Genomic DNA, 12,732 nt, shown 5'->3' with positions numbered 1-12,732 from the left:
TCACCGGATTGGGTCCTGATTTATTTATACAAATATCCCCAGTCTCACATGGCTCCCCAAAATCATCTCACCAGAGAGGAAGAGAGAATTTGGCAGATATTAGCATATTAATAGCAAACAACAAATTAATAACTACGCACTTTAATATTCAACATTCATAATTGCACAGAGTATCACTGATCACTTAAATAATACATGTCAGTTAACCTAACGCAGAAACGAGTAAAGTCAAACATTCAAAGCAATACCTTGAGCATGTAAAAACTGCGAGTGCCACTTAACACCCGTAGTGCGGAGTCAGAACAGGTCTTTAGGAATAGTTACTTAAAATCCTTACCAACAGGGCAAAGCACTATGGAGAACGACACATAAATACACACAGCCTGCCAGCCTGCTCAGCTGAACGCACAGCAGTTCTGACGGGTTGGGCTAACCTGACTTTCCACGTGGACACAGTAGTTTCCAACACTCGAGTGTCGTTTGGTGATGGGGATGCAGAATCGGAAGAAAGGGGGGCTACCATTTACTCTCAAAACAGAATCGAGTGGGGAAACCTAAACTCCTGACTAGTCAACTTTAAAATGGCATAACCAGAGCTTTGTTACAGAGAAAACATTTTCTTTTTTTTCTTCTTAAAAATGTATGTGTGTCAGAAAGGCTGAAAATCTTGTCCGTGCTAGGGGAAAGTTGAGTGTGGAAAAATTTGCATTTAAAAAAATGTATGTTGTAAAGAAAATAAAAAGCCAGAGCATTTTGGCATTAGCAAAAGGCTGCACTAGTTCTCAGGCAATAAATTTATGGGGAAACATGACAGGCTCCTCATTAAAGCTATGTGTGCGTTGGCTGAATTTTATACAAGATTCTTGAATCTGGTGGAAAACTGGGCATGGCTTGACATCTGAACAATGTCGCTGGTTTGTTTGATTTCTAAAGCATTGGAAAATGTTATACTTTGGAAATCAAGGAGAGAGGAATAAACATACTGCAACAGAACTGGGCTGAATCGGAAAGTTCTTTTTCCATATGAATCTATGAGATATTTATTACCTTTACTTCTCTTACAAACACAGCCCCCTTGCTAGAAATACTGTGGTACTTTTTTCTTTTTTTCTGATGGCGAGAAAATAGTGCCGTTAAGGCAAATCTTACCCAGCAGCAGTAACCACCTAAGGATAGGCAATTTTCAGTTGGCTTTTCAGAAGCTGGTTGCCATGACAAAAAGCACAATTTATTCCTCAGTTCCTTATCACAGCTACAGATCACAGACCATAAAAATTAACAAGGCTCTTTTCCTTTTCCTGATGATTTCAGAGTTCCTCATCCTTACCTGAGGTCTTTTGTTCCCCCAATTAAATGGAATGAATGTCAGTCATCTAGCAATTCAATTAATGCTGATTCAAAATTCTGGCCCAAACCAGAATCTATAATCACAACCTCCTAATCACAGCTCAGCCATGAGAATGAAAAGTAAGTAGGAAATTGCACTAATTACTCAATTAGACTAATACTGTATTTTAAGCAAGGGCTTAAGGGGCTGTCAGCTCTGACAAAGGGCCGCGGAGGCGTCCTCACCTGTGTGCCCTCGGCGGCCCACCCGGAGCTGATGTTTACAAGTGGCCCTAATTTCTGCCCATCTAAGGTGGGATGGGCAGAGCTGGGTGATGGAAATTCCTAACAGAGACACCGGTGAGGGGCAGCTCCAGGGGCTCCAGCGGCTCTCCACAGCCCTGCGCACGGACAGCCGGGGCTTTCTGGGAGGCCGCGTCCGGTGAAGGCAGCCGAGCACGCACCTGCACCGGCGCTGGCTCCAGGAAGAGCCGTGAGGAGGAACGTCCAGGACGTGTGAGAGCTGCTGCGCTGAATCTTAAAATGGAGCGATGCTCGCGGAACCAGCCTCCAAACTCACCACAGAGCCTGTATCCGTGCTGGGGAGAGCGCCCGACCTGCGGCCCTCCCCTGGGGGCTCTGGGGAGGCTGAGAGCTGAGTCACCCGCACCCCAGGGCCAGCTTCTCCGGCAGCAAAGCCTCTCTGGACAACCTCCGTGGAACCAAGCACGTGAGTGGAAAAGAACTGGTGGGGAAGAACACCCCAGATGTGACTGAAGTATGTACACAACAGCACGGGATACACACCCAAACAAGCTGGGCCCTATTTCAAACACTTAACACCCCCCATCCCCACCCCCACCCTCACCCCCACCCCCACCGAGACCCTTTCTTCCTACTCAGTTCCAGAGACGTGAATATGGTGTGGATGACGGGCGGACACGAGCCTGCGCTGCCCCCGGTTCGTGCGCACACCCTTCCGGAGCTGGAGAGGAAGAGGGCCGGGGCCCATCACACGTGTCCTGGTCTGAAAAGGACCAGCTGGGGAACTGCTCAGGGGTCCGCAAGGAGAGAAAACATTTATTTGAGAGGGACAGACCACGTCTTTACTTCCAGGGTTTGCCTTGCAGGTGGCCGCTGCCTTGGGAGCGGGGGCTCGCGTGGCTGGCAGGGCCCCCGGTGGACAGGTTCTGACCGCCGCGGGTGCCGGGGACCTTGGAGTCTCTTGCCGAGGCGTTAGCGTGGCTCAGCCGGCCTGAGGGAGCAAGGAAGCAGGGAGAGAGCTGCAAGAATGGTCCCAGGGACAACCTGCCAAGTACACTTTTCAGTCAATGAAGTCTCATGCTACAACCACTTTGAAGCTAATCAAGTCATACTCAGTATCCACGTAAGGCTAAAACCTACTGTTTTATCCTTGTGGCCAACTTAACGGTGGGAAGAGGGCAGAGACGAAGGAAACCCAGCCAAGCTAGCCTGTCCCCCCTTCCTTCTAGGCAGAGAAGTGAGCAGGAGCGGTGACAGGGCGGAGGAGGGGGTAGTGTGCAGAGGAGAGGCCTGAAGTGCTTTGTGTGCCTAGAAGCAACAGAAGGAATTGAAGACTGGATGCTTGAGCCTTGGCCTCTCAACTCTGCCTGAGACACACACTCTGATCAGGTCGCTTCTCTCCTGTCTGTGCACAAGGCCTAATTCTTGCCACAATCGTGGCTCACCTCCACTTGCCCCCCTCCCTGCATAGCTCCTGTACCCTTCCAAAATACTGGAAGACTCTGAATATATGACAAGGGATCACAAATCTCAAGCTCGACAGAAAGTGTTATCTCTAAAGGTCAACATGTCTTACTGAGATTGTCTGTCGGACCCTGCTCCTCTTCCAGGTAATATTCTATCTTTTTTAGGTCTTCTGGGGTAAATCTCCACTTATTCTCAGCCGGTGGGGGTGGCACTTTGGGGCTGGATCGTTTCCGGGCAGAACCAGGAGGAAGGGCTTGCTGGCAAGATGCTGGCAGGGAACCTGTAATCAGTCCTTCTGGGAATTTCTGAGCTAAGACTTTGAGACCTGGGTGTGGGAGAGCATAGAAAACGCAGCGTTACCACTGTGACGCCAAGGCGAAACCCGACAAGGAGCCCGCATGCCTCCTAATCTCTGGTTTCCAAGTCGAGGCCAGCACAAGGACGCCGAGATCTCTCTCAACTGCTTCGCTATTAAGAAAATTACACCAGAGAATGTCGCTTGTTATGTGGGATTCTGAGAATTCCACCAGAAATCCTTCTGCGTAAGTCCTCAGCATCAAAGCTTTCTCACAGAGCCCTGATGCAATGTCAGAATTTCAGGAATTTGAAACATGTGCCGATAAAGCTCAGGGAGGTTTCACAGAACTGCCTCCTTTCAGCCGCACGGCTCTCTCTCTCCAAAGCACAGGCAGACCTGGTTCTAGTGTGCTGCGCTTCACTGCACCTCACACATGTTTTTTATTTTTATTTTTTACAAACTGAAGGCAAGACCCTCTACCAGCAATAAGATTATGACTCGCTTTACGGGGATTCTTGCTTGGTAGTGGCGATCTGCGTGTGCCCGAGGTATGCCTGTACTAAATCCTGACCTCCCAGGAAAAAGGGGCTGGAGTGGGGGTGCAGGATTGTGAGCCCAAATTTCCGCCTCTAAAGTCCGGAGCAGAACACCGTCCCGGCTCGCTCACCTCCGGAAAGCATGAAGAGGTTTTCAAATCCCCGCTCGCACATGGTGGTGGCCGCCTGGCTGGCCAGCCTCTCGTCGTCGTCATACAGAATGATGATCTTGCCGTGAGCATTTTTCTAAGAGTCAGACGAGTTAAGGTTTGACCATGCTGAGTTAATGCTTCTAGACTACAAGAAACCGCCAAGGAACAGAGAGCTGTCCCAGTTCACCTTTCTGAATTCAGGGCAACACCAGACGGCCCCTCTCTTTACCCATCACACTGGCAATTAGTAGAGTTTTTCATGTCAGGGAACCCACTGGAGCCGGTATTCTCTTCTCTTATAAATTAACAGAACCCTGATTCAAGACGCACTAGGTACACTATACACCCTTTAGCTCTGTTATCATCACAACCCTGGAGAATGAGTATTACAAGTCCATTCTACAGGCAAGGAAGTAGAAAAACTTTTATGTTCAATATGCTCTAACACAGCCTTGTTTATCATAGTAAAAAAATAAAAAACTACAATAAAGCAGAACATTTTAGTAAATTATAGTACATCTGAAGACATTTACACTGCATCAAAAATGGAGTTTATAAAGGCCGTGTGTTAGTGTGACAAAGTACATTGTAATATCAAGTGCGAAAAAAGCGAGATACTAAGTTATATAGACAATATGATTTCTACTTTGTTAAAACATGCATAGAAGACAGTCTGGAGTAAAATATACAAAAAATGTAATAAGGGTTGTTCAAATGGGTGATTATAAAATATTTCAATTTTCTTTCTCACATATTTCAGTATTTAAATTATTTTCTACTTGTATGATTTTTATGAGCAAAAATATTAAAATTTTAAGAAGAAAAAAGTTAAAATAGAAGGAAGAAAATTTACTTAAGTTTTACTTGGGAAAGCTTTCTGGGGGGGGGGGGACGTCTTAGGACTCTTTTGAGAGAGAAGAAGGGAGAGAGAGAGAAACATCAGTGTGAGAGTGAAACAACCATTGGCTAACTCCTGCATGCTCCCCACCAGGGAACAAGCCCACAACCGGGGATGTGCCCTGCCCGGGAATCAAACCTGGAACCTTTCGGTGCACAGGACAATGCCCAATCAACTGAGCCACACCGGCTAGGACAGAACTAACTCTTAATGGATCATAACCTTTAACCTGATGTTCTGTGGCCCAGTGCAGTATGGCTTAGAACCGTCTGCCACCATAGTCAGCATACTCAGTAACAGCTAAGAATCCAAATTCTAAAATATGCCAAAATAAGCTAATTACTATAAAAAGTCATTCAGACATTGCTTCTCAGTCTTTTGGCTAAGATCAAGTGACATATCAAAAGTCCTTCACAGAGTTTTCCTACCAGGAGCATGATTCCTGGTAAGTTTGATTATTACAAACCTCATCACCACCCAACTTCTTAAAATGCAACAAAGGATACATATTCAAGAATATCATTTGAATAAGGGTTCATTGTTCTAGACAGAGTTGCAATTGGGTAACTGTAAGCTGTAAAGAAAGGAAAATTAGGACGTTTGTAGCTCTCCTAGTACAACTTGAGCCCCCCCCCCCCCCCGGCCCCCGCCGCCCGTGGGTTTAAAGTCTCACTAAGAGCTTAAAGAAATGTATTTTCAAAATCAATAAGCCATAAGCCTAAATACTTTTGTGAAAGAAAAGAAACAGGACACTATAAACGAAATATGAAGCTTTACTTGACTGTGTCTGATGTTAGCCCTGGGCCCTGAGCCATGTGAGAGCATCATCGGCCTGTCTCACAGCATTATAGTAAAGCCAACTCACCAAGGACCGGGCTAGCACATGGTTCCTTAACTGTTGACCATGGGATGTGGTCAGGGGGCCAGGATGCAAGAATGGGCAGTGTTGTTGGGAGTGAAACACTCTGAGGCTGCCTCTCTCTTACCTCCAACAATGTGGCCCTGCTGGTAAGAGTCTCTATCGCGCACATCTAGCAGCAGGAAGGGGCAGTCGGGATACGGCTTGTCTTTGCTGTTGGGCTCTGCTTTCTTCACTAGCCCTTTGTCTAGATCCAGTTCGCCAACACCACTGATGACGCTGCAAGTGGAAAAGTAGGTCAGCAGCAACTAGTCTTAAAGGTCAGATGCTTTTCTTCAGAATAGTGAGAGAGTGCTCAGTGTCTTTTCAAAAGACACTTCAAAGAAAAAGGAAAATGGGTATAGTGTCTGAGTTCTGCTTCTGAATTCAAGATCCTGTGGATTCCTATTCTATCTCACTGGACCCCAAGGAGAGGGTCCATAATTACCTTCCGACAATGTATGTTAGGTCATTAGCCTGGCTGAGGGGGTAGAAACTGTAGGGTGCACGCTGCCTCCAGCAATCAGGGCAGCATTCAGAGAAAGAAGAGGCGAACAATTAATCCAATGGAATTTTGAGGGGCGTAAGAAAGCAGAGCAAAAGGGGAAAGAATAAGGTTGATGGGGCAGGATAAATGAAGGCGTTTCTATATGTAAAATAACAACAATGTTTTAATTTATTCATACAGTCTATCCCATATGGATTTTGAACCTTAGTGTTTTTAGTAGTTATGTGTACTTACTTCCATTTTATAGGTTATGATGTTGAGGTTGAAGAGGCTTTTAGATTTGGTGACACTCATACAATCAGACACAGGAGAAGCTAGGATTCAAATGAGGGAGTTCACCACTGACAGTTCTATTATAAGGTCATAAAAATCACTAAAATTGGTCACCATATTAACATTAGAGGCAAAATGGGGTTAAAACATGGATCAAAGGAATAAGAAGAGTAGGTGTTATGAACAAAATGGCAAGTAGTGGAGTGTCTCTAGTAGAAGATGATTACTTTCCTGGCAAATATGAAGACATGTATGCCAAACCACAGACTGACATGCAGTATAGTTCCCACCACAGCAAGTCCAATTCTGCATTTGAATCTGATAAGCATTATAACTATATGCCATGTAGTGCATATTTTGTTGAACCACAGGAGAAGAAACTCTATCCTCAATGGAAGTCTCGTTGGTCTATCTTGTTTTGAATGCAACTTTAGAGTCCTTGCACAAAAGTAGTTATAAAAATAATAATATTGGTATAGATGATAGCAATTCTTTCACTAGTTGGACTATTTTACCAGTAGAAGGGATGGGTATGTGCCAAAAATTAGCATTGTCTTATAATCAACAGTTACTATTTGTGAGAAAGTGTTACGTCACAGGGTATGGAGGAAGGACCAGCCACGTGCAGCTGGAGAATCGACACCGCGGGCTGCTCTCACTCTTCTTTGCACCTATGTGATAGCAGAGCCCTGTGTGTGCCTCTCCATTTCCCTTCTGATTCTAGTCGGGGTACTCATAAGGGGCAACAGACAGAAAAGGCGAAGAGAATCATGCTCTCTTGAGTCAAAAGACGGTAGTTGTAAAGCTAGGTCCTGATAGCAAACGTGCGTACAGGAGGGCTGAGAAGAGTGGAAGCGAGGTGTGAAAATGAATGCTCTCCCATCAACAGAGTCTTCCCTTAACCGACGGGGGATGCTGTGTGAAGATCCAGGAGGAGGCGTTTACATAAAGGGAAAGCAGAAGGCTGGGTGCGAATGTGGGGCTTCACCATTGCCCATCTGAGGTAATGAAGCCACTGAAATCGGTCTCTAGCCTGATCTGAAGGTAAGAAGCAGGGGAAGCACGGATCCGACTGGAGTACCTCTGGAGTGTCGAGCGACTGGAGTCCCCTGCTCCCACGCTATTTATGAACTGGACAGGGCTCGGCGACTGCTCACTGGGGCTCCCCTTCCCATTGGTGCTGGCAGTGACGTCAGCATCAGGGTCTGAAGTCGCAGAATCATTGTCTAAAATGTGCAAATGAAGAAGTAAGTACATTTAATGGTACAGTCTGTATTTACTTATCAGGCAGGGCCACTGAAATTAGGTCAAGAAAAGCAGCTCACATCACCTTTCTTAAATTGGTCTATAAATTCTCAAATTAGGTCTATAGGTTCTCAAAATGCCATCTGTGTACCCCAGGAGTCCCCAAGGCCCTTTCAGGGGATCTGCAAGGTAAAAATTGTTTTCATAATGATGCTGAGATGTTACTTATCGTTTTTACTGTGTTGATATTTGCCCTGATGGTGCAAATAAAATGGTAGATAAAACTGCTAGTGCCTTAGCAAAAGCCAGGGTAGTGGCGTTAAGTTTTATTAGCAATCATCCTGTTTTCACCAACCTGCAATCACAGTTAATATGGCAGTCTCGCTTAAAAATCGTCCCTGCTGACGCACTAATAATTAACATCTTTATTAAATTTTACCTTTTTCATATTCTGTGTGATGAAATGGGGAATTGCATACGGGCCGTTTGCTACATATCCAAGTCCCATGGTTGTCTCAGGGAAAAGCATTAGTCTGATTATTGCTGCTTTTGCCATGAACACCATTTTTACTTGGAAGAAAATCTGAGAAAAACTGGTTACTTAGACTTGTGCATTTGGCAGACATTAAAAAAAATGATCTAAGTGAAAAGTGAACTTGTCATTTCAAGGAAAACAACTGATGGCATTTGTTGCAATGATTACATTTTGAATAAAAATCATAATTTTGAAAGCTATGTACCATCGGGAGCTTGACTGTTCCCCATGCTTAATGCTTTTTCTGATAAGATAGGCGGTGAGATTGATAAATGTGTGTTTTTTGTTGATGCTGTGTAATGAAATTTGTCAACATTGGGAAGATCTTCATAACTCAGTGAACCAATAACTTTCGCAAGACCAAGGCATGATGTTATAAAATCATACACGGATAAAAGATTCATTCAAAGCGCAAGACAGACCGATGGCTTTTAATGTAACAGGGTGTGAAAAATTCATTAATATGGTTTCAGATTCTACGTTACAATGAACCTTTAGGAAACTATCAGTTGTTGTTTTGGTGTTGTATCAAAGAAAAATACCAACAATAACGGAAAGGACTATTAAAACACTCTACCCTTTTATATCTGCAGGTCTGTGTGAGGCCAGGTTTTCTTCAGATGCTTCAACCCAAATAGCATATTGCAACACATTGAATACAGAAGATAGGAGAATCACCTGTTTTCTATTAAATCAGACATTAATGAGATTTACCCAAAAAAAGGAAATAATTCCATTCTCAGAAAATGTTTTGTTTTAGAAATATAACTATTTTGCATAAAAATATCTTACTTAGGTTTGTAATGGGTGAAATAGTGAGTAAATATTTTTAAGTTATGCTTAAAATTTTAATACCCTAAACATTAATAGGTATAATTTACATAAACCAAAACTTTTTGAGGTTCTCAATAATTGTTACAGTGTGGAGGGAGATTATTACCAAAAAGTCTGAGAATTTACTGTTCTAACCAGTATAATTAGAGAAGAAATGAGATCTTAATTTGGATATGATAAAATATACAGAGCAACTTCAAGAGACTCCTATAAGAATAAGGAAAATAAATAGGTGGTTAGATAAAAATATAAATTCTAACAAAATATTTTTCCTATATACCAATTAGAAAATAATATGAAGATCTCATTTACAGTAACAATTACAGATATACAATATACTCGCCTACAAAATAAACCTAATTAGAAATGTAAAGGTCCAGTAAAAACTTGTAAATCCTTTATAGGTCTTATAAAAATTTACTTAGGGACATTAGCCTGAATGAAGAGAGTGGCATACATTGAATAGTCCTGACTGGGTGACTAAAAGTTAAATGATTTAATCCTTTCTGGATTTATTTTTTAGCCTTAATACAAATCCCAATAGGATAAAAAAAAAAGTTTAAAAGGATTTTAAATATAAGAAGAACAAAAAAAATTATACATGCATATGTAAAAATTTAGAGAACCTGACTCATCAAATAGTAACATATATTGAAAAGGTAAATGATAAAAGCAACGCTGAAGTACAACCAGAACAACAGAATACAATAGAGAACACAGAAACAAATCCTAGAAAATATATAAGAAGCTAATATATGTTCAAGATGGCATCACAGATCAGTTGATAAAGGAGAACTATTTTTCTAGATAGGTGACAGATGATTTCAACAGCTGTCAACTATCTAGAAAAATCAACTTTAGCTAACCTCTCACATCATATACAGGGTGTCCCCCCAAAAAAGGTATACACACTTTGAATGATCATAAATTCAGTGTTTATTAACATATAGTTCATTAAAAAAATTTAAAAGAATCTACAGAAATGAATAATTTTTTGTGTGTCAATGCCTGTTTTCAAACTGATGACCATTCTGGTCCAGGCACCGCTGATAATGTGAAACAATGAAATCACAAATATTAAGAATCATTTTGTTCAGTATTTGTGTGCTCTCAATTTGTTGACTATTGCCGGCTTTGTGCCGTAAACTTTCTTTTATGTATCCTCATAAAAAAAGTCTAGTGGCACTTTAGGATACATTTTCTTTGTTCAAAGCTTAGTCTGGCTTCACCCATTATGTCAAATCAGTTAAACTTGAAAAGGAGTGAAAATTAAGTGATTATCAGCTGGTAAAGTGTGCATACACTTTTTTTGGGACACCCTATATATGTAACAGATAGATTTATATTAAAACAAAAACATAAATAACAAGCAAGCTGATAGAAGAAAATAGAGGTAAATAATTTATCTTATTTTAGAATTTATGAATCTAAAGCAATAAAACAAAACATAACATGAAAGGCTGATTTAATCATGCAAACATGCAAATCTCATATATGTCAAAACCAACACAAAGAAAATTAAAAGGTGAATAACAAATTAGGAAAAAATACCTGTAACATATATGGATGAGAAAAGGTTAATATACTTAATTTACAGAGTTTAAAAGAAATTGACTAGCTCTCTAATTGAAAAAAGGATCATGTGTAAAAGGTAAAAATGCAAACAACGTAAATTTATGTGGAAAGGGAGCCTTCTTCCGATTCCAGACGCACGGCCCTCGGGCCTCCTCCCCCAAGGGAACCAGCTTCACACATTTATGTCTCCTTCCAGAAGTAAAACAACTACATACTTCTGCATATATTTTATTTCCTCCCCTTTTTACATGTCCAGGAGAACACGATTCATACTGCTCTACACTTTGGCTTTTGTTTTGTTGTTTTATTTTTACTTAATAATATAGCTTGGAAATTGTTCCAAATCATCAAGTAAAGATTTTTCTCCTTTATTTCCGAGGCTGTATTGGTTTCCAAAGTAAAAAGATACCATAATTATATAACGCTTTCATAAATCAGTAAGTAAAAGGTGAACATTCCATTAGAAAAAAATGGGAAAGGACCTGTAATATCCTCGAAAGAAATATGTATGACCAATACACACACACACACACACACACACACACACACACACACACACATACACACACATAAAAAATATTTTGTTAGAATTTATATTTTTATCTAACCACACACACACACACACACACACAGAGCTCACTGTCACTATCAGAGACATTCAAAATAAAACTATGTCAGCACTGGCTAGGATGGAGAGAAACATGTCTTCTCGTGCATTCGGTGGGATGCAGAGGTAGAACCTTCAGGAGAGGCTGTGGAATCAGCATTGAGTGCCTCCAAAACAGTTCTACCCTTTGTCCATCTGCAGCGATTTATCTCCAGGAAATAATCAGAACCACACAAGCACTTAAGTATTTACACGGCAGCATTATTTTATAAAAGTGAAAAATTAGAAAAACTGTAGTGCCCCAGGAATAGGGAAATAATTAAATAAATTATGGTATTGTCCAAAGGGTTGGCATTATCTGACCACACGACCTTTACACTGAAGCTCTGTGAGTCTATTTAATGACACAGGAAAGTCTGCATGACAAAATGTTAACTGGAAACAGCATAATACAAAACTATATACAAAGAGTATGGATTTGGGTGGGAGTTAGATAGGGGGGACAACAGACAACAAAATTTAAAACAGGGATTATTAGTTATTTTAATTTTCTTTATATATTTTTTGCAGTTTTCTAATTTTCTAAAAATATACTTTTAAGTTAGGGAAAAACTAAACATTACAAAAGGAGATTTTGTAATCCTTCAAAGATAGTCAATATGCAAATAGATACAATCTGTCCTACAGGCATTCCTGAGTGAGTTATTATTCTGTGTAGAGCACTAGAAAAACACTAATATTACTCACACATTATGGTGTCCTATTTTACAAGAGCCTATTTTGCTGTGCAAATTCATCTCAGAAGAGAAAATTGCATGAGCCCATATGTCCTGGTGCTGCAATCTCTATAATGAATTAAAAGACCCAATCCAGGTACTTATATAACCAGGTTAAAATTGGGTGTATTTGTATGAGGAGACTCAATTATCTCTATTACAAAGAGCCCTTCTTTCTCTGCTGTGTGAGAGGCATCTGTCAAAGATAAATTCCTGGCTTTTTCAGATTCCCTTTATCCTCGCTAACAAAAACAAGCCCAGGGAAATGACAGTTGAGTTGCACAAATCCAGTGTTCAGACTTCCTGAGAAACTTGTCTTGAAATCAGAAGTCAAATTCCTGGCCTACATCAACCTTAACAAAACACATTCTCCGTCAATAAACAGCCGCACATTGATTGGTGAGTGCTTCAGGATAAAATAAAGACCTTAGCTCTGTGTAGGCCTTTCATGAGAGTACAACGAAGAGGTTTTATTTCGACTGGGCATTTCAGAAAGGAAATCTGGAGCCTACCTATCTTTCTGGTCTTATCTCCTACCAG

General features: G+C 41.3%; 1 protein-coding gene across 4 annotated transcripts in view; it reads right to left on the bottom strand.

Annotated features, from left to right (window-relative positions):
* Nucleotides 1-2,386: 2,386 nt before the first annotated feature.
* The window catches only part of CEP41 (centrosomal protein 41), a 35,740-nt gene continuing 25,394 nt past the window's right edge, over nt 2,387-12,732 (bottom strand). For all 4 annotated transcript variants that reach the window (XM_054726445.1, XM_008154004.3, XM_028129013.2 and 1 more), the window contains 6 exons: nt 7,702-7,846; nt 5,928-6,079; nt 5,448-5,515; nt 4,023-4,137; nt 3,167-3,382; nt 2,387-2,581 (listed from right to left, as the gene is read on the bottom strand). In XM_054726445.1, the coding sequence (XP_054582420.1) occupies nt 2,433-2,581; nt 3,167-3,382; nt 4,023-4,137; nt 5,448-5,515; nt 5,928-6,079; nt 7,702-7,846 (845 nt within the window). In that variant the 3' untranslated portion in view covers nt 2,387-2,432. The remainder of the gene's footprint in view (nt 2,582-3,166; nt 3,383-4,022; nt 4,138-5,447; nt 5,516-5,927; nt 6,080-7,701; nt 7,847-12,732) is intronic.

This window comes from Eptesicus fuscus, chromosome 14 (assembly GCF_027574615.1).
Source record: "Eptesicus fuscus isolate TK198812 chromosome 14, DD_ASM_mEF_20220401, whole genome shotgun sequence".
NCBI classification, from domain to species: Eukaryota; Metazoa; Chordata; class Mammalia; order Chiroptera; family Vespertilionidae; genus Eptesicus; species Eptesicus fuscus.
Note: the sequence above shows the minus strand (reverse complement) of the source record. Positions and strands in the feature narration are given on the sequence as shown.